This window comes from Triticum urartu, chromosome 2 (assembly GCF_003073215.2).
Source record: "Triticum urartu cultivar G1812 chromosome 2, Tu2.1, whole genome shotgun sequence".
Classification (NCBI taxonomy): Eukaryota; Viridiplantae; Streptophyta; class Magnoliopsida; order Poales; family Poaceae; genus Triticum; species Triticum urartu.
The window spans coordinates 415,828,132-415,855,996 of NC_053023.1; the positions used below are offsets into that span (position 1 = coordinate 415,828,132).

Sequence of the window (27,865 nt, forward strand, 5' to 3'; positions counted from 1 at the left end):
TTGGCTCCTACATATTCTACGAAGATCTTTATCGGTCAGACCGCATAACAACATACGTTGTTCCCTTTGTCATCGGTATGTTACTTGCCCGAGATTCGATCGTCGGTATCCAATACCTAGTTCAATCTCGTTACCGGCAAGTCTCTTTACTCGTTCCGTAATACATCATCTCACAACTAACATATTAGTTGTAATGCTTGCAAGGCTTATGTGATGTGTATTACCGAGAGGGCCCAGAGATACCTCTCCGACAATCGGAGTGACAAATCCTAATCTCGAAATACGCCAACCCAACATCTACCTTTGGAGACACCTGTAATGCTCCTTTATAATCACCCAGTTACGTTGTGACGGTTTGGTAGCACCCAAAGTGTTCCTCCGGTAAACGGGAGTTGCATAATCTCATAGTCATAGGAACATGTATAAGTCATGAAGAAAGCAATAGCAACATACTAAACGATCGGGTGCTAAGCTAATGGAATGGGTCATGTCAATCAGATCATTCAACTAATGATGTGACCTCGTTAATCAAACAACAACTCATTGTTCATGGTCAGGAAACATAACCATCTTTGATTAACGAGCTAGTCAAGTAGAGGCACACTAGTGACACTTTGTTTGTCTATGTATTCACACATGTATTATGTTTCCGGTTAATAAAATTCTAGCATGAATAATAAACATTTATCATGATTATAAGGAAATAAATAATAACTTTATTATTGCCTCTAGGGCATATTTCCTTCGCCCCAACAGTGGCATCATGAGCTAGGCCTATGCGTAGTTTCTATGCACGAGTAGAACAAAAGTTGGTGTGGGCGTCGACTTTGTCAATTTACTTGTCGTTGCTAGTCTTATCTTGATTCGGCGGCATCGTGAGATGAAGTGGCCCGGACCGACCTTACACGTACGCTTACGTGAGACAGGTTCCACCGACTGACATGCACTAGTTGCATAAGGTGGCTAGCGGGTGTCTGTCTCTCCCACTTTAGTCGGATCGGATTCGATGAAAAGGGTCCTTATGAAGGATAAATAGAAATTGGCATATCACGTTGTGGTTTTGGCATAGGTAAGAAACATTCTTGCTAGAAACCTATAGCAGCCATGTAAAAACTTGCAACAACAATTAGAGGACGTCTAACTTGTTCTTGCAGCATATGTCGTGTGATGTGATATGGCCAAAAGGATGTGATGAATGATATATGTGATGTATGAGATTGATCATGTTCTTGTAATAGGAATCATGACTTGCATGTCAATGAGTATGACAACCGGCAGGAGCCATAGGAGTTGTCTTAATTTATTGTATGACCTGCGTGTCACTGAAAACGCCATGTAATTACTTTACTTTATTGCTAACCGTTAGCCATAGTAGTAGAAGTAATAGTTGGCGAGACAACTTCATGAAGACACGATGATGGAGATCATGGTATCATGCCGGTGACGATGATGATCACGACGCCCCGAAGATGGAGATCAAAAGGAGCAAAATGATATTGGCCATATCATGTCACTATTTGATTGCATGTGATGTTAATCATGTTTTTACATCTTATTTGCTTAGAACGACGGTAGCTTAAATAAGATGACCCCTCGCAATAATTTCAAGAAAGTGTTCCCCCTAACTGTGCACCATTTCTAAGGTCCGTCGTTTCGAAGCACCACGTGATGATCAGGTGTGATAGGTTCTAACGTTTGGGTGTAAGCCAGATTTACACACACGATACACTTAGGTTGACTTGACGAGCCTAGCATGTACATACATGGCCTCGGAACAAGGAAGACCGAAAGGTCAAACATGAGTCGTATAGAAGATACGATCAACATGAAGATGTTCACCGATGATGACTAGTCCGTCTCACGTGATGATCGGACACAGCCTAGTTGACTCGGATCATGTGTCACTTAGATGACTAGAGGGATGTCTATCTGAGTGGGAGTTCATTAAATAATTTGATTAGATGAACTTAATTATCATGAACTTAGTCTAAAAATCTTTACAATATGTCTTGTAGATCAAATGGCCCACACTAATGTTGCCCTCAACTTCAACGCGTTCCTAGAGAAAACCAAGCTGAAAGACGATGGTAGCAACTACACAGGCTGGGTCCGTAACCTGTGGATTATCCTCATAGCTACCAAGAAAGCATATGTCCTTGAAGCACCACTAGGTGAAGCACCTGTTTTCCCAGCAACTCAAGACGTTATGAACGCCTGGCAGTCGCGTAGTGATGATTACTCCCTGGTTCAGTGCGGCATGCTTTACAGCTTAGAACCGGGGCTCCAAAAGCGTTTTGAGCAGCATGGAGCATATGAGATGTTCCAAGAGTTGAAAATGGTTTTCCAAGCTCATGCCCGGGTCGAGAGATATGAAGTCTCCGACAAGTTCTACAGTTGTAAGATGGAGGAGAATAGTTCTGTAATCGAGCACATACTCAAAATGTCTGGGTTGCACAATCGCTTGTCTCGGCTGGGAGTTAATCTCCCGGATGACGCGGTCGTTGACAGAATCCTTCAGTCGCTACCACCTAGCTACAAGAGCTTTGTGATGAATTTCAATATGCAGGGGATGGAGAAAACCATTCTAGAGATATATTCAATGCTAAAATCAGCGGAAGTGGAGATCAAAAAGGAACATCAAGTGTTGATGGTCAATAAAACCACTAGTTTCAAGAAAGGCAAGGGTAAGAAGAACTTCAAAAAGGACGACAAGGGAGTTGCCGCGCCCGGTAAGCCAGTTGCCGGGAAGAAGCCAAAGCATGGACCCAAGCCTGAGACTGAGTGCTTTTATTGCAAGGGAAACGGTCACTGGAAGCGGAACTGCTCCAAGTACTTAGCGGATAAGAAGGCCGGCAATACCAAAGGTATATATGATATACATGTTATTGATGTGTACCTTACCAGCACTCGTAGTAGCTCCTGGTATTTGATACCAGTGCAGTTGCTCATATTTTTAACTCAAAACAAGAGCTGCGGAATAAGCAGAGACTGGCGAAGGACGAGGATGCGCGTCGGGAATGGTTCCAAGGTCGATGTGATCGCCGTCGGCACGCTATCTCTACATTTACCTACGGGATTAGTTTTAAACCTCAATAATTGTTATTTAGTGCCGGCTTTGAGCATGAACATTGTATCTGGATCTCGCTTAATGCGAGATGGCTACTCATTTAAATCTGAGAATAATGGTTGTTCTATTTATATGAGAGACATGTTTTATGGTCATGCCCCGATGGTCAATGGTTTATTCTTATTTAATCTCGAACGTGATGTTACACATATGCATAGTGTGAATGCCAAAAGATGTAAGGTTGATTATGATAGTCCCACATACTTGTGGCACTGCCGCCTTGATCACATTGGTGTCAAACGCATGAAGAAACTCCATGCAGATGGACTTTTGGAGTCTCTTGATTATGAATCATTTGACACGTGTGAATCATGCCTCATGGGCAAAATGACCAAGACTCCGTTCTCCGGAACAATGGAGCGAGCAACCAACTTATTGGAAATCATGCATACTGATGTGTGCGGTCCAATGAGTGTTGAAGCTCGTGGTGGTTATCGTTATGTTCTCACCCTCACTGATGACTTGAGTAGATATGGGTATGTCTACTTAATGAAACACAAGTCTGAGACCTTTGAAAAGTTCAAGGAATTTCATAGTGGAGTTGAGAATCAACGTGACAAGAAAATAAAGTTCTTACGATTAGATCATGGAGGGTAATATTTGAGTCACGAATTTGGCACACACTTAAGAAAATATGGAATTGTTTCACAACTCACGCCGCCTGGAACACCTCAGCGTAATGGTGTGTCTGAATGTCGTAATCACACTCTATTAGATATGGTGCGATCTATGATGTCTCTTACCGATCTACCGCTATCATTTTGGGGTTATACTTTAGAGACTGTCGCACTCACTTTAAATAGGGCTCCGTCAAAATCCGTTGAGACGACACCGTATGAATTATGGTTTGGAAAGAAACCTAAGCTGTCGTTTCTGAAAGTTTGGGGATGCGATGCTTATGTCAAGAAACTTCAACCTGAAAAGTAAGTGGGAGGAAAGTAGAACTTGATGAAGTACTGCCTCTTGAACCGGAAAGTAGCGCAACTCAAGAAAATGTTCTGTGGTGCCTGCACCGACTAGAGAGGAAGTTAATGATGATGATCAAGGAACTTCGGATCAAGTTACTACTGAACTTCGTAGGTCCACAAGAAAACGTTCCACACCAGAATGGTATGGCAACCCTGTCCTAGAAATAATGTTGTTAGACAACGGTGAACCTTCGAACTATGAAGAAGCGATGGCGGGCCCAGATTCCAACAAATGGCTTGAAGCCATGAAATCTGAGATAGGATCCATGTATGAAAACAAAGTATGGACTTTGACAGACTTGCCCGATGATCGGCGAGCCATAGAAAATAAATGGATCTTTAAGAAGAAGACGGACGCGGATGGCAATGTGACCATCTATAAAGCTCGGCTTGTCGCTAAGGGTTATCGACAAGTTCAAGGGGTTGACTACGATGAGACCTTCTCACCCGTAGCGAAGCTGAAGTCCGTCCGAATCATGTTAGCAATTGTTGCATTATATGATTATGAAATATGGCAAATGGACGTCAAAACGGCATTCCTTAAAGGTTTTCTTAAGGAAGAATTGTATATGATGCAGCCAGAAGGTTTTGTCGATCCTAAGAATGCTGACAAGGTATGCAAGCTCCAACGCTCAATCTATGGGCTGGTGCAAGCATCTCGGAGTTGGAACATTCGCTTTGATGAGATGATCAAAGCGTTTGGGTTTACGCAGATTTATGGAGAAGGCTGTGTTTACAAGAAAGTGAGTGGGAGCTCTATAGAATTTCTCATATTATATGTGGATGACATACTATTGATGGGAAATGATATAGAACTCTTGGAAAGCATAAAGGCCTACTTGAATAAGTGTTTTTCAATGAAGGACCTTGGAGAAGCTGCTTATATATTAGGCATCAAGATCTATAGAGATAGATTGAGATGCCTCATTGGTCTTTCACAAAGCATGTACCTTGACAAGATATTGAAGAAGTTCAATATATGGATCAGTCCAAGAAGGGGTTCTTGCCTGTATTGCAAGGTGTGAGATTGAGCACGGCTCAATGCCCGACCACGGCAGAAGATAGAGAAAAGATGAGTGTCATCCCCTATGCCTCGGCCATAGGGTCTATTATGTATGCCATGTTGTGTACCAGACCTGATGTAAACCTTGCCGTAAGTTGGTAGGAAGCTACCAAAGTAATCACATCATGGAACACTGGACAACGGTCAAGAATATACTGAAGTACTTGAAAAGGACTAAGGATATGTTTCTCATTTATGGAGGTGACGAAGAGCTCATCGTAAAGGGTTACGTCGATAATAGCTTCGACACAGATCTGGGTGACTCCAAGTCACAAACCGGATACGTGTATATTTTGAATGGTGGGGCAGTCAGCTCGTGCAGTTGCAAGCAAAGCGTCGTGGAGGGATCTACATGTGAAGCGGAGTACATGGCAGCCTCGGAGGCAGCACATGAAGCAATCTGGATGAAGGAGTTCATTACAGACCTAGGAGTTATTCCCAATGCGTCGGGCCCGATGGCTCTCTTCTGTGACAACACTGGAGCTATTGCCCTGGCCAAGGAGCCCAGGTTTCACAAGAAGACCAGGCATATCAAGCGTCGCTTCAACTCCATTCGTGAAAATGTTCAAGATGGAGACATAGATATTTGTAAAGTGCATACGGACCTGAATGTCGCAGATCCGTTGACTAAACCTCTTCCACGAGCAAAACATGATCAACACCAGAACTCTATGGGTGTTCGATTCATCACAATGTAACTAGATTATTGACTCTAGTGCAAGTGGGAGACTGTTGGAAATATGCCCTAGAGGCAATAATAAAATGGTTATTATTATATTTCCTTATTCATGATAATTGTCTATTGTTCATGCTATAATTGTGTTATCCAGAAATCGTAATACATGTGTAAATACATAGACCACAACATGTCCCTAGTGAGCCTCCAGTTGACTAGCTCATTGATCAATAGATGGTTACGGTTTCCTGACCATGTACATTGGATGTCGTTGATAACGGGATCACATCATTGGGAGAATGATGTGATGGACAAGACCCAATCCTAAGCATAGCACAAGATCGTGTAGTTCGTCCGCTAAAGCTTTTCTAATGTCAAGTATCATTTCCTTAGACCATGAGATTGTGCAACTCCCGGATACCGTAGGAATGCTTTGGGCGTGCCAAATGTCACAACGTAACTGGGTGGCTATAAAGGCACACTACGAGTATCTCCGAAAGTGTCTGTTGAGTTGGCACGAATCGAGACTGGGATTTGTCACTCCGTGTGACGGAGAGGTATCTCTGGGCCCACTCGGTAAGACATCATCAAAATGATCTCAATGTGATCAAGGAGTTGATCACGGGATGATGTATTACGGAACGAGTAAAGAGACTTATCGGTAACGAGATTGAACAAGGTATAGGGATACCGACGATCGAATCTCGGGCAAGTATCATACCGGTAGACAAAGGGAATTGTATACGGGATTGATTGAATCCCTGACATCGTGGTTCATCCGATGAGATCATCGTGGAACATGTGGGAGCCAACATGGGTATCCAGATCCCGCTGTTGGTTATTGGCCGGAGAGATGTCTCGGTCATGTCTGCATGATTCCCGAAGCCGTAGGGTCTACACACTTAAGGTTCGGTGACACTAGAGCTGTTATGGGAAATAGTATGCAATTACCGAATGTTATTTGGAGTCCCGGATGAGATCTCTGGCGTCACGAGGAGTTACGGAATGGTCCGGAGGTGAAGATTTATATATGGGAAGTCATCATACGGTCACCGGAAGTGCTCGGGGGTTTGTAGGTATTGTACGGGACCACCGAAGGGGTTTCGGGGGTCCACCGGGAGGGTCCACCTGCCCCGGAAGGCCCTATGGGCTGTATGTGGAAGGGAACCATCCCCTAAGTGGGCTGGGCGCCATCCCCCTAGGGCCCATGCGCCTAGGGTTGGGGGAACCCTAAAGGGGGCGCCCCCCTTGGCTTTGGGGGCAAGCCCCCTCCCCTTGGCCGCCGCCCCCCCCCCCTCAATATCTCATCTAGAGGGGCCGGCCCCCTTCCTCCTTCACCCTATAAATAGAGGGGTGGAGGGAGGGCAGCAACACCACATCCAAGGCGCAGCCCTCCCTCTCCCAACACCTCCTCCTCTTCTGTTGAGCTTGGCGAAGCCCTGCCGGAGAACTGCGAGCTCCACCACCACGCCGTCGTGCTGCCATAGCTCTTCCCCAACTTCTCCTTCCCCCTTGCTGGATCAAGAAGAAGGAGACGTCTCCGGGCTGTACGTGTGTTGAACGCGGAGGCGCCGTTGTTCGGCGCTTAGATCGGAATCAACCGCGATCTGAATCGCTGCGAGTACGACTCCTTCATCCACGTTCTTGTAACGCTTCTGTTTCGCGATCTTCAAGGGTACGAAGATACACTCCCCTCTCTCTCGTTGCTAGTGTCTCCATAGATTGATCTTGGTGATGCGTAGAATTTTTTTAATTTCTGCAATGATCCCCAACAGGCAGACTAGGAGTGGGTCGACTAGAAGAAGGGTGCGGTCGACACCATGTAGCTTCTTCCTGACCGCGACCGCCTGAGAGGAAGAGGGTCCGATGGGTAGATGACGGTGACCTGGCAGGCAGTTGGCAATGGGCGAGGAGAGGGGCAGTGGGAAGAAGCATGCCACCAACGAGGATGCGAGCGACGGAAGGATGTGAGGGGATGGCAAAGATGGTGTCTCCTATTGGTGTTGGGGAACGTTGCAGAAAACAAAATTTTTTCTACTCGTTTCACCAAGATCCATCTAGGAGTTCATCTAGCAACGAGTGATTAGATGCATCTACGTACCTTGTAGATCGCGAGCGGAAGCGTTCAAAGAACGGGGATGATGTAGTCGAACACGACGTGATTCAAATCACCGATGATCAAGCACCGAACGGACGGTGCCTCCGCGTTCAACACACGTACGGAACGGATGACGTCTCCTCCTTTCCGGATCCAGCAAGGGGGGAAGAGAGGTTGATGAAGATCCAGCAGCACGACGGCGTGGTGGTGGATGCAGGGCGTCACAGTAGCAGGGCTTCGCCTATACTACGAGAGAGAGACGCAACGGGGAGAGAGGAAGCACCAAAGGCTGGTCTCTCAAATCCCTCCTCTCCCCCACTATATATAGGAGGGCCAAGGGGGAGTGGTGCGCAGCCTAGGAGATCTAATCTCCTAGGTGCGGCGGCCAGGGGAGGGTTTCCCTCCCCCCCAAGGCACCTCGGGGTGCCTTCCACCACTTGGACTCCTCCGTGGTGGAAACCCTAGGCGCATGGGCCTAGTAGGGCTGGTGCCCTTGGCCCATGAAGGCCAAGGCGCACCCCCTACAGCCCATGTGGCCCCCCAGGACGGGTGGCCCCACCCGGTGGGCCCCCGGGACCCCTCCGGTGGTCCCGGTACAATACCGATAACCCCGAAACTTGTCCCGATGGCCGAAATAGCACTTCCTATATATAATTCTTTACCTCCGGACCATTCCGGAACTCCTCGTGACGTCCGGGATCTCATCCGGGACTCCGAACAACATTCGGGTTACTGCATATTCATATCTTCATAACCCTAGCGTCACCGAACCTTAAGTGTGTAGACCCTACGGGTTCGGGAGACAAGCAGACATGACCGAGACGACTCTCCGGTCAATAACCAACAGCGGGATCTGGATACCCATGATGGCTCCCACATGCTCCACGATGATCTCATCGGATGAACCACGATGAACCACGATGTCGAGGATTAATCAACCCCGTATACAATTCCCTTTGTCAATCGGTATGTTACTTGCCCGAGACTCGATCGTCGGTATCCCAATACCTTGTTCAATCTCGTTACCGGCAAGTCACTTTACTCGTACCGTAATGCATGATCCCGTGATCAACCACTTGGTCACCTTGAGCTCATAATGATGATGCATTACCGAGTGGGCCCAGTGATACCTCTCCGTTATATGGAGTGACAAATCCCAGTCTCGATCCGTGTCAACCCAACAGACACTTTCGGAGAATACCTGTAATGCACCTTTATAGTCACCCAGTTACGTTGTGACGTTTGATACACCCAAAGCACTCCTACGGTATCCGGGAGTTACACGATCTCATGGTCAAAGGAAAAGATACTTGACATTGGAAAAGCTCTAGCAAACGAACTACACGATCTTTGTACTATGCTTAGGATTGGGTCTTGTCCATCACATCATTCTCCTAATGATGTGATCCTGTTATCAATGACATCCAATGTCCATAGCCAGGAAATCATGACTATCTGTTGATCAACGAGCTAGTCAACTAGAGGCTTACTAGGGACATATTATGGTCTATGTATTCACACGTGTATTACGATTTCCGGATAATACAGTTATAGCATGAATAAAGACAATTATCATGAACAAAGAAATATAATAATAATGCTTTTATTATTGCCTCTAGGGCATATTTCCAACAGTCTCCCACTTGCACTAGAGTCAATAATCTAGTTACATTGTGATGAATCGAACACCCATGGAATTCTGGTGTTGATCATGTTTTGCCCTAGGGAGAGGTTTAGTCAACGGATCTGCTATATTCAGGTCCGTATGTACTTTACAAACCTCTATGTCTCCATCTTGAACATTTTCACGAATGGAGTTGAAGCTTGATGTGCCTTGTCTTCTTGTGAAACCTGGGCTCCTTGGCAAGTGCAATAGCTCCAGTGTTGTCACAAAAGAGTTTGATTGGCCCCGACGCATTGGGTATGACTCCTAGGTCGGTGATGAACTCCTTCATCCATATTGCTTCATGTGCTGCCTCCGAGGCTGCCATGTACTCCGCTTCACATGTAGATCCCGCCACGACGCTCTGTTTGCAGCTGCACTAGCTCACTGCTCCACCATTCAACATATACACGTATCCGGTTTGTGACTTAGAGTCATCCAGATCTGTGTCGAAGCTAGCATCGACGTAACCCTTTACGACGAGCTCTTCGTCACTTCCATAAACGAGAAACATTTCCTTAGTCCTTTTCAGGTACTTCAGGATATTCTTGACCGTTGTCCAGTGTTCCTTGCCGGGATTACTTTGGTACCTTCCTACCAAACTTACGGCAAGGTTTACATCAGGTCTGGTACACAGCATGGCATACATAATAGAACCTATGGCTGAGGCATAGGGGATGATACTCATCTCTTCTATCTCTTCTGCCGTGGTCGGGCATTGAGCTGAGCTCAATTTCATACCTTGCAAAACAGGCAAGAACCCTTTCTTGGACTGATCCATTTTGAACTTCTTCAAAATCTTATCAAGGTATGTGCTTTGTGAAAGACCTATGAGGCGTCTTGATCTATCTCTGTAGATCTTGATGCCTAATATATAAGCAGCTTCTCCAAGGTCCTTCATTGAAAAACTCTTATTCAAGTAGGCCTTGATGCTGTCCAAGAGTTCTATATCATTTCCCATCAAAAGTATGTCATCTACATATAGTATGAGAAATGCTACAAAGCTCCCACTCACTTTCTTGTAAACGCAGGCTTCTCCATAAGTCTGTGTAAACCCAAACGCTTTGATCATCTCATCAAAGCGAATGTTCCAACTCCGAGATGCTTGCACCAGCCCATAAATCGAGCGTTGGAGCTTGCACACCTTGTTAGCATTCTTAGGATCGACAAAACCTTCCGGCTGCATCATATACAACTCTTCCTTAAGGAAACCATTAAGGAATGCCATTTTGACGTCCATTTGCCATATCTCATAATCATAGAATGCGGCAATCGCTAACATGATTCGGACGGACTTCAGCTTCGCTACCGGTGAGAAAGTCTCATCGTAGTCAACCCCTTGAACTTGTCGATAACCCTTAGCGACAAGCCTAGCTTTATAGATGGTCACATTACCATCCGCGTCTGTATTCTTCTTAAAGATCCATTTATTTTCTATGGCTCGCCGTTCAACGGGCAAGTCAGTCAAAGTCCATACTTCATTTTCATACATGGATCCTATCTCGGATTTCATGGCTTCTAGCCATTTGTCGGAATCCGGGCCCGCCATCGCTTCTTCATAGTTCGAAGGTTCACTGTTGTCTAACAACATGATTTCCAAGACAGGGTTGCCGTACCACTCTGGTGCGGAACGTGTCCTTGTGGACCTTCGAATTTCAGTAGGAGCTTGATCAGAAGTATCTTGATCATCATCATTAACTTCCTCTCTAGTCAGTGCAGGCACCTCAGGAACATTTTCTTGAGTTGCGCCATTTTCCGGTTCAAGAGGTAATACTTCATCAAGTTCTACTTTCCTCCCACTTACTTTTCAGGTTGAAGTTTCTTGACATAAGCATCGCATCCCCAAACTTTTAGAAACGACAGCTTAGGTTTCTTCCCAAACCATAATTCATACGGTGTCGTCTCAACGGATTTCGACGGAGCCCTATTTAAAGTGAATGCGGCAGTCTCTAAAGCATAGCCCCAAAAAGATAGCGGTAAATCGGTAAGAGACATCATAGATCGCACCATATCTAATAAAGTGCGATTACGACGTTCGGACACACCATTACGCTGAGGTGTTCCAGGCGGCGTGAGTTGTGAAACTATTCCACATTTTCTTAAGTGTGTGCCAAATTCGTGACTCAAGTATTCTCCTCCACGATCTGATCGTAGAAACTTGATTTTCCTATCACGTTGATTCTCAACTTCACTCTGAAATTCCTTGAACTTTTCAAAGGTTTCCGATTTGTGTTTCATTAAGTAGACATATCCATATCTACTCAAGTCATCAGTGAGGGTGAGAACATAACGATAGCCACCGCGAGCCTCAACACTCATTGGACCGCACACATCAGTATGTATGATTTCCAATAAGTTGGTTTCTCGCTCCATTGTTCCTGAGAACGGAGTCTTGGTCATTTTTCCCATGAGGCATGGTTCGCACGTGTCAAATGATTCATAATCAAGAGACTCTAAAAGTCCATCTGCATGGAGCTTCTTCATGCGTTTGACACCTATGTGACCAAGGCGGCAGTGCCACAAGTATGTGGGACTATCATTATCAACCTTACATCTTTTGGTACTCACACTATGAACATGTGTAGTAATACGCTCGAGATTCATTAAGAATAAACCATTGACTATCGGAGCATGACCATAAAACATATCTCTCATATAAATAGAACAACCATTATTCTCGGATTTAAATGAGTAGCCATCTCGTATTAAACGAGATCCTGATACAATGTTCATGCTCAATATAGGCACTAAATAACAATTATTGAGGTTTATCACTAATCCCATAGGTAAATGTAGAGGTAGCGTGCCGACGGCGATCACATCAACCTTGGAACCATTCCCGACGCGCATCGTCACCTCGTCCTTTTCCAGTTTTCGTTTATTCCGCAGCTCCTGCGGTGAGTTACAAATATGAGCAACGGCACCGGTATCAAATACCCAGGAGTTACTACGAGTACTGGTAAGGTACACATCAATCACATGTATATCAAATATACCTTTGGTATTGCCAGCCTTCTTATCCGCTAAGTATTTGGGGCAGTTCCGCTTCCAGTGACCCTTCCCTTTGCAATAAAAGCACTCTGTCTCAGGCTTGGGTCCATTCTTTGACTTGTTCCCGACAGCTTGCTTGCCGGGCGCAGCAACTTCCTTGCCGTCCTTCTTGAAGTTCTTTTTACGCTTGCCCTTTTTGAACTTAGTGGTTTTATTCATCATCAACACTTGATGTTCCTTCTTGACTTCTACCTCTGCTGATTTCAGCATTGCAAATACTTCAGGAATGGTCTTTACCATCCCCTGCATATTGAAGTTCATCACAAAGCTCTTGTAGCTTGGTGGAAGCGACTGGAGGATTCTGTCAATGACCGCGTCATCCGGGAGATTAACTCCCAGCTGAGTCAAGCGGTTATGTAACCCAGATATAGTGAGTATGTGCTCACTGACAGAACTATTTTCCTCCATCTTACAGCTAAAGAACTTATCGGAGACTTCATATCTCTCGATCCGGGCATGAGCTTGAAAAACCATTTTTAGCTCTTCGAACATCTCATATGTTCTATGGCGTTCAAAACGCTTTTGGAGCCCCGGTTCTAAGCTGTAAAGCATGCCGCACTGAACGAGGGAGTAGTCATCAGTACGTGTCTGCCAAGCGTTCATAGCGTCTTGGTTTTGTGGGACGGGTGGATCACCTAGCGGTGCTTGTAGGACATAATCTTTCTTGGCAGCTATGAGGATGATCCTCAGGTTCCGGACCCAGTCCGTATAGTTGCTGCCATCGTCTTTCAGCTTGGTTTTCTCTAGGAACGCGTTGAAATTGAATACAACGTTGGCCATTTGATCTACAGGACATATTGTAAAGATTTTAGACTAAGTTCATGATAATCAAGTTCATCTAATCAAATTATTAATGAACTCGCACTCAGATTAGACATCCCTCTAGTCATCTAAGTGTTACACGATCCAAGTCAACTAATCCGTGTCCGATTAACACGTGAGACGGACTAGTCATCGTCGGTGAACATCTCCATGTTGATCGTATCTTCCATACGACTCGTGTTCGACCTTTCGGTCTCTGTGTTTCGAGGCCATGTCTTCACATGCTTAGGCTCGTCAAGTTAACCCTAAGTGTTTTTTGCATGTGTAAAACTTCTTACACCCGTTGTATGTGAACGAAAGGATCTATCACACCCGATTAACACGTGGTGCTTCGAAGCGACGAACTGTAGCAACGGTGCACAGTTAGGGGAGAACACTTCTTGAAATTGTTGTAAGGGATCATCTTATTTACTACCGTCGTTTTAAGTAAACAAGATGCAAAACATGATAAACATCACATGTAATCAAATAATAATAGTGACATGATATGGCCAATATCACACAGCTCCTTTGATCTCCATCTTGGGGCTCCATGATCATCCTTGTAGATCGTCATACTCATCGACATATAAGTCGTGATTCCTTGTACAAGAACATGATCAATCTCATACATCACATATATCATTCATCACATCCTTTTGGCCATATCACATCACATAGCATACCCTGCAAAAACAAGTTAGACGTCCTCTAATTGTTGTATGCATGTTTTACGTGGCTGCTATGGGTTTCTAGCAAGAACGTTTCTTACCTACGCAATGACCACAACGTGATATGCCAATTGCTATTTACCCTTCATAAGGACCCTTTTCATCGAATCCGATCCGACTAAAGTAGGAGAGACAGACACCCGCTAGCCACCTTATGCAACTAGTGCATGTCAGTCGGTGGAACCTGTCTCACGTAAGAGTACGTGTAAGGTCGGTCCGGGCCGCTTCATCCCACGATGCCGCTGAATCAAGATAAGACTAGTAACGGCAAGCATATTGAACAAAATCAACGCCCACAACTACTTTGTGTTCTACTCGTGCAAGAGAACTACGCATAGACCTAGCTCATGATGCCATTGTTGGGGAACGTTGCAGAAAACAAAATTTTTCCTACTCGTTTCACCAAGATCCATCTAGGAGTTCATCTAGCAACGAGTGATTAGATGCATCTACGTACCTTGTAGATCGCGAGCGGAAGCGTTCAAAGAACGGGGATGATGTAGTCGAACACGACGTGATTCAAATCACCGATGATCAAGCACCGAACGGACGGTGCCTCCACGTTCAACACACGTACGGAACGGATGACGTCTCCTCCTTTCTTGATCCAGCAAGGGGGGAAGAGAGGTTGATGAAGATGCAGCAGCACGACGGCGTGGTGGTGGATGCAGGGTGTCACAGTAGCAGGGCTTCGCCTATACTACGAGAGAGAGACGTAACGGGGAGAGAGGAAGCACCAAAGGCTGGTCTCTCAAATCCCTCCTCTCCCCCACTATATATAGGAGGGCCAAGGGGGGGTGGTGCGCAGCCTAGGAGATCCAATCTCCTAGGTGCGGCGGCCAGGGGAGGGTTTCCCTCCCCCCCAAGGCACCTCGGGGTGCCTTCCACCACTTGGACTCCTCCGTGGTGGAAACCCTAGGCGCATGGGCCTAGTAGGGCTGGTGCCCTTGGCCCATGAAGGCCAAGGCGCACCCCCTACAGCCCATGTGGCCCCCCGGGACGGGTGGCCCCACCCGGTGGGCCCCCGGGACCCCTCCGGTGGTCCCGGTACAATACCGATAACCCCGAAACTTGTCCCGGTGGCTGAAACAGCACTTCCTATATATAATTCTTTACCTCCGGACCATTCCGGGACTCCTCGTGACGTCCGGGATCTCATCCGGGACTCCGAAAAACATTCGGGTTACTGCATATTCATATCTTCATAACCCTAGCGTCACCGAACCTTAAGTGTGTAGACCCTACGGGTTCGGGAGACAAGCAGACATGACCGAGACGACTCTCCGGTCAATAACCAACAGCGGGATCTGGATACCCATGATGGCTCCCACATGCTCCACGATGATCTCATCGGATGAACCACGATGTCGAGGATTAATCAACCCCGTATACAATTCCCTTTGTCAATCGGTATGTTACTTGCCCGAGACTCGATCGTCGGTACCTTGTTCAATCTCGTTACCGGCAAGTCACTTTACTCGTACCGTAATGCATGATCCCGTGATGAACCACTTGGTCACCTTGAGCTCATAATGATGATGCATTACCGAGTGGGCCCAGTGATACCTCTCCGTTATATGGAGTGACAAATCCCAGTCTCGATCCGTGTCAACCCAACAGACACTTTCGGAGATACCTGTAATGCACCTTTATAGTCACCCAGTTACGTTGTGACGTTTGATACACCCAAAGCACTCCTACGGTATCCGGGAGTTACACGATTTCATGGTCAAAGGAAAAGATACTTGACATTGGAAAAGCTCTAGCAAACGAACTACACGATCTTTGTACTATGCTTAGGATTGGGTCTTGTCCATCACATCATTCTCCTAATGATGTGATCCTGTTATCAATGACATCCAATGTCCATAGCCAGGAAATCATGACTATCTGTTGATCAACGAGCTAGTCAACTAGAGGCTTACTAGGGACATATTATGGTCTATGTATTCACACGTGTATTACGATTTCCGGATAATACAGTTATAGCATGAATAAAGACAATTATCATGAACAAAGAAATATAATAATAATGCTTTTATTATTGCCTCTAGGGCATATTTCCAACAATTGGAAGGAAGCGGAGGAACTCCTAGGAAGAGGGATCTGAATGGAGATGATGAGGAGGTCGGGGGAGAAGCAAACATGTATCTTCCACTTGATTATGTTAAATCGACAATAATCTTCCAACTTCACGTTACTCAAATCCCAGGTCTCGGATTTATCCGCCCTGTTTTTTTATCAAGGAGGCCATGTGATGTCGGATTTTAGCTCCTCGGAGCTAGGAAGTTTAGGTGTGACTGCACGCTTGAAGCTTGTCATTTGAAGTCAGAGGAGAGCTTCTAACAGGCACTAAGGGCCCGTTCGGAAGCTCTCCGTGAGCCAGCTTCCTAAAATTGTCGCGAGAAGTTAGCCCGAACGCTCCCGCTCCAAGAAGACCGCTTCGCGGAGACGTGAATCCTCCAGTGCAAAAATTTTGGAGACGGGGAGCAGCACCGGCCTAGCTTCGAAAAAATCAGAAGTGGAAGTTCCTCAATATTACAGCTAGAATGCCACCTCGAAGTGATTTTGCATACCGTTTCGATCAGAGCAAACATGCCCGAGCGACCGCGCGTCTCGCTAACCGAGCACTAGGCCAACAGAACCTGGCCCAAGTAGTGGCCGAACAGGCCTTAGCCTAGTTTCCTGGGTTACCAGCCCATGTTTGCGAGCAGGAGCGGTTGCAGCCAGCCGAACGATTCGCTGCTCCTTCGAGAAGCTAGCTGCCTGAATACGGAGCAGGAGCCGGCGATTTTGGGAAGCCAGACAACTTCCGAACGGGGCCTAAGTAACTCGTTCTAAAATTGGAAGGAGGGGAAGGAGGGGAGGGGAAGAATAATTAATTTGTGATACCTTATGCATAGGGCTAATTGATAACATAGATCCGTGTTTGCTCTGCTCGGATAAAAAAAACCCACATCCTCGGACTTAAGTCACTTGCCCACGTGTCAACCACTGCTAAGTCGGTGAATTAAGTGGCTAAATCATTGACTTAACTTAGACTATCTTGTCAAAATGCCCCACGTTTCTTTGCACTTAATAAATTACCCCCGCCAATCGATAAATACCTCATATGAAGAGTAAAATCAATAGAGCGCTGCTACACACACGACAAATTATGAGTGGTGCAAATCAATCCGTTCATGCGTAGAGCAAAACGAGATAGCACCATTCACGAAAGTTCGAACGATCAACTGTCGTCCGCACAGCAGTTTCAGTATCAATATTTAGTACTCCCTCCATAAAAAAATATAAGAGCGTTTAGGGAGTAATTTTTACAGCAACATCAACCTTTAGTTAAATTACTAGTACTTTTTTGACAATAAACATGTAGTTAATTCTATCTCAATTAGAGATAGTTTTTGAAATAGACCTCAATTACAGATGGAAAAGGACAAATTTACCCCTGGCTGAAAACAACGCACGCACGCCGCCCCGCTTTCCTTGGCCCGCTCGACTGCTCCTCCGCCGACGGAGCTCCGCCCTCCGGTCCGCCGATTCTCCCCAGCCACCCCCCCCCCCCGCCCCCCCCCCCCCCCTGCGGCCTCACAGCCCCTCGAATCCCATCCCTCTCTACCATCTCCGCGCGGCCCCGTCCCGCCCTGCCTTCTCCTGCCGCGGCGCCGTCCTTGGAAGCGATGGCGGCGGCGGCAGGAGTCGCCGGGGAGTCGTCGGGGACGAAGACGAAGAAGCTTAAGATTGCTGTCATCCACCCCGACCTTGGAATCGGTACGGACCCCTCACCCTCCTCCTCTCACCACACCCGATCGCTAGATGCAGTTCGTCTGAATCTGACGCCATGGAGTTGGGAGGATCGAGTAGATCACGTGACTTCTTAAACTCCCCCAGCTAGAAGCTTGAGTCCCTGATCTGGTAGTGTCCCTAGATTCTTCAAGGAGGACGCCATCACTGAGCTTCTCCGCACGTCTAGGAGATCCCCAATTCTGTACCAGATTCGAGTAGACTGGTGGTCATTCAGGTGTGGTATAAGAGTATGCGAAGTGATGTTTCCTTTTCATACGAATTGGTGTTTCTAGTGATAGCTTATAATTAGCTTACTTGAAGAAACTAGGAGCAATTACATGACTTCAGCGTGGGATTGCACTTCAGCAATATGACACTTTCAGTTACAAAGTGTGTACAGAAGCATTGTAGCAGGCGTGATATAGCATATGCACAATGTATGATAACACCTGTAATAGGATTTAAAGAACGCTTTTGATGTAGGTGGTGCTGAGAGATTGATAGTTGATGCGGCATGTCAGCTTGCTGCCCATGGGCACGATGTTCACGTTTTCACATCACACCATGACAGAAATCGGTGCTTTGAGGAAACAGTCTCTGGTAAATCTCTGAACTATATCTATGTTATTTCGCTGAAAGTCTGATAGACCTGCTTCTCAAATTTATCCATGTCTGAGTTGCATTACATCTTTTTTTTGCATTGATGTTTTGTAAGTATTTGTGGCAGACTTGATCTGGAGTAGATGTTCTACTCTATTTCCATCAGTTCCTGCAAAATGTTCCATGCATAGTACTCCCTCTGTAAAGAAATATAAACGCTCTTATATTTATTTACGGAGGGAGTGTTTTTGTAATATTCCACATGTATAGTATTGGGTAATATTTATGGTAAGCAATGCTTATGATGCGTGTATACAAGTTTTATTGGACTTCTCTGTCTCTTTTCCAGGTACATTCCCAGTTACAGTATATGGAGATTTCCTGCCTCGTCATGTGTTTTACCGCTTTCATGCTGTCTGTGCTTATCTTCGCTGCATTTTTGTTGCACTCTGCGTGCTACTTTGGTGGCCCTCCTTTGATATCATATTGGTAGACCAGGTTTCTGTTGTGATTCCACTTCTTAAACTAAAGGCATCATCAAAGGTACTTATATCTTATTTGAAGTAATTTAGTGTGCTCTAATTGCAGCTATGTGCTGAGATACTTTTTTGTTGCATTTTCAGACAATTTTTTATTGCCATTTTCCTGATCTGTTGCTTGCACAACATACAACAATTCTTCGGAGGTTATATCGCAAGCCAATTGACATGATTGAGGAAGCCACGACTGGTATTGTCCTGGGCATCCGGAACTGTATCTATACTTATGTTTTGACTTTCCTTTGATTATATGTTGAGAGATCTACTGGCATCCTAATTGTAGCGGTTATTCTTTTTTGCATATATATTAGGTATGGCAGATTTGATTCTAGTCAACAGTAAGTTCACCGCGGCAACTTTTGCCAGGACCTTTTGTGGTCTTCATGCTAGAGGAGTCGAGCCTGGTGTCCTATACCCAGCGGTCTCAGTTGAGCAGTTTCATGAACCTCATGATTATAAGTAACTTCATGCTTGTATATCTCTTTGTGACTCATTTAGGTTCTATTCGTTCAGATTTTAGTATACAATAGCTGTCTCTCTTGTATTTTGTCCTCGTTTGGTGTAGCGAAGCTGAACTGTCATCTTTCTGTCAGGTTGAATTTCCTCTCAATTAACCGGTTTGAGAGAAAAAAGAATCTTGGTCTAGCCATTTCAGCATTTGCTTTGCTCCGGTCAGTTGTTTCTAAGCAACCTGGTGATGCTCTGCGGGAAGCAAGCTTAACAGTGGCAGGTGATGTTTGTTTATGTGTTATTTCCCCCCTTTATTCACAGGTTTAACGGTACTACATCTTGAGTTATTAAACAGTATTAAACTATTAACCACTGGCCACTGTTTTCTTACGTTTTTTATGCTGAAGGTGGGTACGATAAGCGCCTCAAAGAAAACGTTGAATACCTTGAGGAGCTCAAAAGATTGGCAGCGACTGAGGGTGTTTCTGAACATGTTAAATTCGTGACATCTTGTTCTTCATCTGAAAGAAACGAGCTTCTCTCCAACTGCCTTTGTGTGTTGTACACTCCAAAGGTAAATAATGCGTACCACCATTTGCGCAAGACTTTTACCAATCTAAGCAGATTATTCTAATTCAGCCTACATGTCTGACACTACTATGTCCAGGACGAGCATTTTGGCATTGTTCCTCTTGAAGCCATGGCAGCATACAAGCCTGTAATCGCATGCAACAGCGGTGGTCCAGTGGAAACAGTAGTGAACGAGGCGACAGGGTTTCTGTGCGATCCTTCCCCCATCGAATTCTCAAAAGCCATGCTGAAGTTTGTGAGCGATCACGATCTAGCGGTCCGGATGGGCAAACAAGCACGCGACCGCGTGGTGCAGGAATTCTCGACCAAGACGTTCGGCGACCTCCTGAACAGCTATGTCCTCAATGTCTACCACCAGAGGATGGAGTGATCCGAGTCCGGTGTCGGCAGCGCCAAATGGAAGCCTTTTGAGTAGCACATTAACATCATCCCTTTTTTTATCCCTGTGACTTGTGAGTTCTGACTTTGATGTACCACACATTTGGAAGCAAGTTAGCATGGTCTTGCATGGTGATGGCGACCTTGCATTATTGGCCTGTGGATGAACTGATTTCTCTGTCGATCTGTGTATTCTCTCGGATATTCATGCGGACGAGCTCATAAATAAGGGTTTGACCGGTCAAATCCGAACAGTCGGCATCAGTTCTCACTTGCAAGCGGCACTGTGTGAAGAACGATGTTTGAATGGAATCTTGTTGGTCATGGTAGCTCTGCGAATTATTTCCTGATGGCACCCTTTTGTTAATTCGGTGAACGATTGCGCATCATCCAACTACCATGTTTCTCCACGGTCTGCTGCCATACGTTTTGGGAAATGTTCGCCTGAATGGCAAGCAAGCAATCTGTTAGTAGATGTCAAAATGGTGTGTGCAAACTGACGCAGTGCCAAAATGCTGTGCGCTGAGCCAAGAGTTAAAATATGGCGGGTGTCTTCTCGAGGAGAAACTCTCGAGTGTGAACAATCAAAGTAAAACCAGTCTATCTGCAGTTGTCAACGCGGTTCTGTCAGCGGCAAAACGTTGCTTCCGCTCAGAGGGAACTGGGTCTGCAGGGTCAAAAACTGTGGGGAAAAACGGAAGTCTACGGCTCGGAAGTATATGTAAATCCTGGTAATATCCATGTGTATCATGGATATTACTCACCTGTGAGGCCATCCCCAATGTCTGAGTCTGACGGTATTAATATAGTACAGTAAGGCCTCCTTTGGCTTGGCTTAGAGGAATTTCATAGAAATTTTAGAGGATAGGATTTTTTCCTTTAAAACCCTTTGGTTCATAGGAATGCATTCCTATTTCTATATAGGATTGGTTTCTATCCTCCACATTTTATAGAAAAATAAAAAAGAGCCTAGACTCAATGAAAAAATTCTTTTGGTGTCAACCAAATGACATCTTGTTTTCTATTCTTACTCATAGGATTTGAGATACATGTCATCTCATTTCCTACAAGATTCTTATTTCTTTGGTGTCAACCAAATGACATCTTGTTTCCTATTCCTACTCATAGGATTTGAGATACATATCATCTCATTTCCTACAAGATTCCTATTCCTATGAGGGCATCTCCAACCGCGCCCCCAGGAAGGCCTCCACAGGCGTGTTTTTTGCGCCGGCGCCGAAAAATCGGCCCACACAGGAGCCCGATTTTCGTCGGCTTGGGTCAAAAACAGCGCCGGCGGACCCAGGCCGAACCCGGCGTGCTGTGGGGCGCCCGGGGGCGCCGGGGCGAACTGTTTTGGCGCGAAACAGCCGCGGACCCGCCGCGTCAACGACTCTACCCTCTTCTCGCCCCTTCGTCGTCCTCATCGCCTCGTTTCCCGCGGCGAATCAATGCCAAAGCTGTCGCGTTGCCGCGCCGGTCAACCTGCGCCATGCCTCACGGGCGGCGCAGTGAAGACCGGATGACGCGCGTCCCTCGCCCTCCCTCGCCCGCCACGCGTACTCACGGCGGCTCGCGCACGGGCGGCGCCTCGGCCTATATAAGACGCGCCCCAGCGCACTCGACGACTCGCACTCTCTCGCCGTCGTCGTTCCTCCCTCTCCTCTCTCTCGCCGTCTTCAGTTCATCACACCCATGGCCGAGCGCTTCCCAGGCGACGGCGCGGCGGTGAACGGCTTCGGCTGCCGCCATCTTCACGAGAACGAGGCTCGCCTCCTTTTCGAGGCCGAGTACCCGGTCCCGCCGGACATGCTGGTGCCCGGGGCGTGGAGGATCAGCGTCGGCGGCGTGCCGGTGCCCCCGATACCCACCGGCGCGGCGCGGCGTGCGGAGATCGCACGCATCCGCTCGTCTCTGTCGCGTGCGGCGAGGGAGGGGTCACGGTACGTCCCCGACAGCCCGCTCTGGGAGCATTATTTCCGCCGCCGTCACGCCGAGCAGCTCGAGGCCATCAACGGCGTCGAGCCCTCCGGCAGGCTCAACGCCGTCGGCCGGCGTCGGTGGTGGGGCGTGTCCGGGCGCACGTTGTAGGTCGTCCTCGAGTACATCGAGGGCGGTAACACGCCGCGCCTCGAGTACCCCGCTCCCCCGTCCTTCCCACGCCGCCGGGGAAGCTCCTGGACCCCGAGGCGCATGGAAACCGGGGGGTCCTCCTCCTCGTCCGGCGGCTCCCCCTGCCTCCACCTCCGCCCCGTCAAGCCGGAGCCCCAGGGCACGCCTGTCAGTGCGCGCACTCGCAGCTCCGGCGTCCGCATCGGCGACAACACCTCCCCCACCGGCCGCTTCGTCCTCGTCGAGTTCAAGCCGGAGCCCAAGCCGGAGCCCGGCCTCCCCGTGGAGTACGAGGAGATAGCCCGGCGTGGCTTCTCCTACGAGGACGCCCTGCGGTGGGCGCGGGACGACTACCTCCGCGACGAGATGGTCTGGCAGCGCCGGGCCCTGGAGGAGATCGCCGCCCGCAAGCGTGGGCGCGAGGACGAGCACGGCGTCATGGTCCTCGACAGCGACGACGACGACGACGCCCCCGGACCGTCCAACCTGCCGCGCCAACCGGGGGAGGGATGCAGCAGGGACGGCGAAGGCGTCGGCGGGGGCGACGACGACGGCGGTGACTACACGCGGTTCTACAGCCTCCTCGGCATGTAGAACCGCGTGGACGGGCGGCGAGGAAGACGGCGGGGTAGCCCGCGGTAGTTTTTCCTTTTTTTTTGTAAAATATGTTTAAATTTGAACGAACTCAAACATGTTTGCGTTGTGTTTGCGCCGAATTTAAACATTTTGAAAACCCATGGGGCCGCGTGATGCCCCCAGTGCGCGGTTTAGCGCCGGTGCGTCCCCAGAGGGCGATTTTTTGCCCCTCCTGAGAGGCCAACGGCTGAAGATGCCTTGATAATCCTATCCTATGAACCAAAAGAGGCCTAAGTTTTAATCCCCTAGCCCTAGGCCGGTGACGGTGGTGACGAGGACGCGTTCATTTGTTTTCCATATCGGATTCGTCAACGGATTTCTTGATGATCAGGAGGCAGCTGTACGTGCTGATTGCAGCATTTCTTCAGAAAAACAGGGGAAACGCGGGGCGGTCAAACCGATCGGGAGGCGCCCGTTGGTTGGAGACGATACGCCCGAAGGATAGCATAGCATGTGGGGGCGGCCTGGCAGACGCTCGAAGTCGTCGGGCGGGCGACGGCGAGAAACAGCGGGCCGGCGGTTGGACATCACGGCGTGCTGCACGTCGGATCGGCAAGTGGCTGTTAATTAGAACTGTCACGGGCGATTATTCATGTGCAAGTTGGATTAGAGCTATTTTTCGACACGGATTTGGTGCGAGTTTTGGTTTGTGCCTAGGAAAATTGCAGCAGATTTTGCTAAGTGGTGATGCACTAATCTAATGGACAGCTTCAGGCCAACCGATTTTGTGCTTGCGTTTGCAGGATAAATAAACATAGTAAAGCAGCCAAGCGACCCTTTGCATCCATCCATGACCTATGCTCCCAATACATTATGCATTTCGTACAAGAAATTGTGACGGTTAAAAGCAATTGTTCTGCTTTGCAAATTGAGGTAAGCAGTGGCGAAGCCACACATGAGCTGTGTAGTCTATTGACTACACAACTTTTTTGCAAAAAAACATCCTGCAACAAATAAACACCATGCAAAATATCCTACAAATGTGTACTCCTGGCTACACAAGATTCAACTGACTACACATGATTGAATTCCTGGCACCGCCACTAGAGGTAAGCCGATGACGAGCCACATGGTAATGGACTGCACAACCGACAGATTACCTGTGATGAAACAGATCTTCGTGACTCATGCGTCGATCAGCCAGCGTTTTGGTTGAGACTGCACTCGTTGCTCGGCGTCTTCTTCTGCTTGCAGTGGTTCTGATTTCAGGAGTGGGCAGGCAGACAGTGATGATCGGGAAAGATACCGCAATCACATCAGACTCCCACCTAAACCGCGAAAAAAAAGGCAAGAGAGTTCACGAAATTGGCCTGTAGTATCTTGGCGTCCATAATGCTTTATCCTCGGCGCACATGTGGAATTGCTTGGGTGGGATTTAGCATCAGCGAGTGTGGATAAACTTTCACCGTAGGTTACAACTGAACCCATTTTTTTTTGGAAAAAACTGACCCCTTACTATACTATTTTTTTTTGCGAGGGTAAAGAGTTTTATTCCATAAGAATTTAACTTGTGCATTAAGATATATTTTTCAATGAACTTGGATGCATTTTCATGCATGTACAGTTAACTTGGGCATTACGAAATTTGAATTTTTCAAGAAATGCGCATTATATTATAGAAGGTATGCAGTGTACCGCTAGCCATTAAGGAATTCGTCTTTAGAGGAGGAGTTGAGGATCCGGCCGGGAAATTTGAATAGGAAAATGCCCGGTCATAGTCAAAGGAAACGCCCAACCGCTCTCCCGACTGAACTTAACAATGAACGGAGCAAACATAAGAAGAAACGGAGCTGGATCAGGAATAATTTAACACTACAAAACCCTGCTGTCATCACCGGCCTACCTCCTCATCTTAACAACTCCAACCTGCATCTCAAGATTTTCAACCCTAGAAAATAAAAATCAATGCCCTTCGAAAAGATAAAGATAAGTAGCAGTAGTATTAGCAGCAGAGAAGAAGTAAACATTTCATCTTCCTCTTGTTTGTGGCAGCTTGGTAAGCGGCATCGATCACAATTCACGCCAAGTCGTTGGTAAATTTCCGCTCTAACCGACGAGCTGTTGGGTTGCTTGAGTCGACGCCCATGGAATCCATGCATGTGGCTAAAAGTCCCGTCAAAACGCCGAAGGGTTACCGCTGGGCGTGAGACGGAGTCTCCGGCTGAAGATCGTGGCAGCAACCCATATCGTCGCGCCACCTTTATCTTTATTTTTTAGTTTTATAAGTATATACAAACATATTTGCCAACCTTGCACTCAATACATTCTGGCCCTCTGACTATTGACTCCGGGGTATTATTATACGCGCATACGATCCGCAGAAATCAAACCGATAAGGTGCGAATACCGCGAGCTGCTCGGTTTACCCTGTTTCTCTATAGGGTTTCGCATGGATTTTTTAATTTAAATATAAGTTTGTGACGACGCTGTGTATAATTTATGATATACAGTTTGATTGAGGAGAGTGGATGCCTCATTCAGATTTCAGAACTACTGCTGCACATGGATTAGTTCTACGGGCTACCTACGGGCTAGCTTGCATGACTTCAGCATTACGCACGCGCAGGTTGCAGTTGCAGATAGTATAAAACCAACATCCCTATTGGTTCCCAGACAAACTGCATTTCATTTCAGGACAAGGAATTCAGGCCGCTTGATTGGCTGCTCGCCACTGCGTGATTTGGCGCGTCGATCGATCGAAGATCCATTCCAGGAGGCGATGGCCACGGAGGAGTCGCCGCAACTGTTCCTGTGCCCGATCTCCATGGAGCTGATGGAGGACCCCGTCACGGTGTCCACCGGCGTCACCTACGACCGCCGGAGCATCGAGCGGTGGTTCTTCAAGTACGGCAAGACCACGTGCCCGGCCACCATGCAGCGCGTCGCCTCGTTCGACCTCACGCCCAACCACACCCTCAAGCGCGTCATCGCCTCCTGGCAGGACCGCGCCTCCACCTCCTCCTCCTCTAGCCCCGCGGACGCGCTCAAGCCGATGCCGCGGGAGCGGCTGCCGTCAGTGCTCGCCGGCATTGAGGGCACGCCGTTCAAGGTCACGGCGCTCAAGGGCCTCAGGCTCTGCATGGCCGCGGACCAGGCGGCGCGGGAGGATTTCGTGGCCTGTGACGGCATCCAGGTGCTCGGCCGCGTCATGGCGCAGGCGCTGGCGGAGAGCGGCGCCGGCGGGGACTTCTCGGCCTTCCGGACGTGCGAGGAGGCCGCCGCCGTCCTCGCCACGCTCCCGCTGTCAGACGAGGAGTCGGTGGACCTGGTGCTGAGGCCCGAGTGCATGAGGCCCATGGTCGCGCTCGTCCAGCGCGGCAGCGCCGAGGCGAGGCTGCACGCCATGTCCATCCTCGCCAAGGTCTCCGAGGCCAGCGGCGCCCGCAACTGGACCGAGGACGTCGACGTCGACGACATGGTCAAGTCCCTACTCGACCTGCTCTCCGACGGGGCCTCCTCCAAGCTCAGCTCCCGCGCGCTCGACGTGCTCATCGACGTCACGGCGCGCTCGCGCTCGAGGGGCGGCGCACGGCGCGGCAAGGGCGTGGTGGAGGTGGGGGCCGTGCGGGTGCTCGTGGAGCTCCTCCCGGAGGCCGACCGGCACGTCGCCGAGCGGGCGCTCCTGCTCCTGAAGCGGCTGTGCAAGTGCCCCGAGGGCCGGCTCGCGTTCGCGGAGCACGGGCTCGCCGTGGCGGCCGTGGTGCGGACGACGCTGCGGGTGTCCGGCCTGGCCACGAGGCTGGCGGTCAACGTGCTGTGGCTGGTGTCGTGCGCGGCGCGGCCCACGGAGAGGGTGCTGGACGACATGGTGGCGAGCGGCGGCGTGGCGAAGCTGCTGGCGCTGCTGCAGGCGGACAGCTCGCCGTCGACCAAGGAGAAGGTGGCGAGGATGCTCAGGGTGCACGGCGCGTTCTGGAGGCAGTACCCTTGCATCCCCGCCGACCTCAAGGACTACCTCAAATTTCTCAAGTGATCTATCAGTCGATCGGCAAGTGTACAGAGAGGCGGGAGGATGAAATGTTGTTTGATAGGGAAGATTGAAATCCGATCCATGCGTTGAGCATGAGCATGCGTGTACAGATTAAACGTGCGCTCAAATTGATTTGATAGTGGTTTTTTGATCCATCCAGGTTTCAATCACTCATCAATTCCAGTTTGGCGGCATACCCATGATTTTGTATATATGGTTGTATGTATCAAATGGTTATTCAAAGTGAGTAATGACTTTGTTTGCTCAAGGCAAACAGACTGCAGCTCACATAGACATGGTTCTGTTCCCCCATACTATCTTTGTTAGGGTGATATATACTCCCTCCGTTCCGAATTACTTGTCTTGAATTTGTCTAAATACGGATGTATCTAGACTCATTTTAGCGCTAGATACCTCCGTATCTAGACAAATTTAAGACAAGTAATTCGGAATGGAGGGAGTACTTGGGTGCACTCTCCTCTTTTGGTAAAATCGGTGAAACTGTACACGATGGAAGTCCAAAAAAATAGTACATATCTAGAAAAATTCCACAGCATTTTACACAAGATCAGTGGTAGACCCAGGAATTAAAGTTAGCTGGGGGCGAACATTTAATGTCTACTTTTTT

At 48.0% G+C, this 27,865-nt stretch overlaps 2 protein-coding genes across 2 annotated transcripts; both read left to right on the forward strand.

Annotated features, from left to right (window-relative positions):
* Positions 1–17,745: 17,745 nt before the first annotated feature.
* Positions 17,746–20,701, forward strand: LOC125537614 (alpha-1,3/1,6-mannosyltransferase ALG2). The gene is made up of 8 exons (XM_048700940.1): positions 17,746–17,946; positions 18,445–18,561; positions 18,911–19,104; positions 19,185–19,290; positions 19,412–19,559; positions 19,694–19,830; positions 19,958–20,124; positions 20,218–20,701. Exons 1-8 carry the CDS (start codon positions 17,856–17,858, stop codon positions 20,509–20,511), a joined length of 1,254 nt encoding a protein of 417 aa, XP_048556897.1. The 5' UTR covers positions 17,746–17,855; the 3' UTR covers positions 20,512–20,701.
* Positions 20,702–25,865: 5,164 nt separating this feature from the next.
* LOC125541604 (E3 ubiquitin-protein ligase PUB23-like) lies at positions 25,866–27,390 on the forward strand. The gene has a single exon (XM_048704968.1). The coding sequence runs from the start codon at positions 25,987–25,989 to the stop codon at positions 27,238–27,240; it is 1,254 nt and encodes a 417-aa protein (XP_048560925.1). The 5' UTR covers positions 25,866–25,986; the 3' UTR covers positions 27,241–27,390.
* Positions 27,391–27,865: the final 475 nt, after the last annotated feature.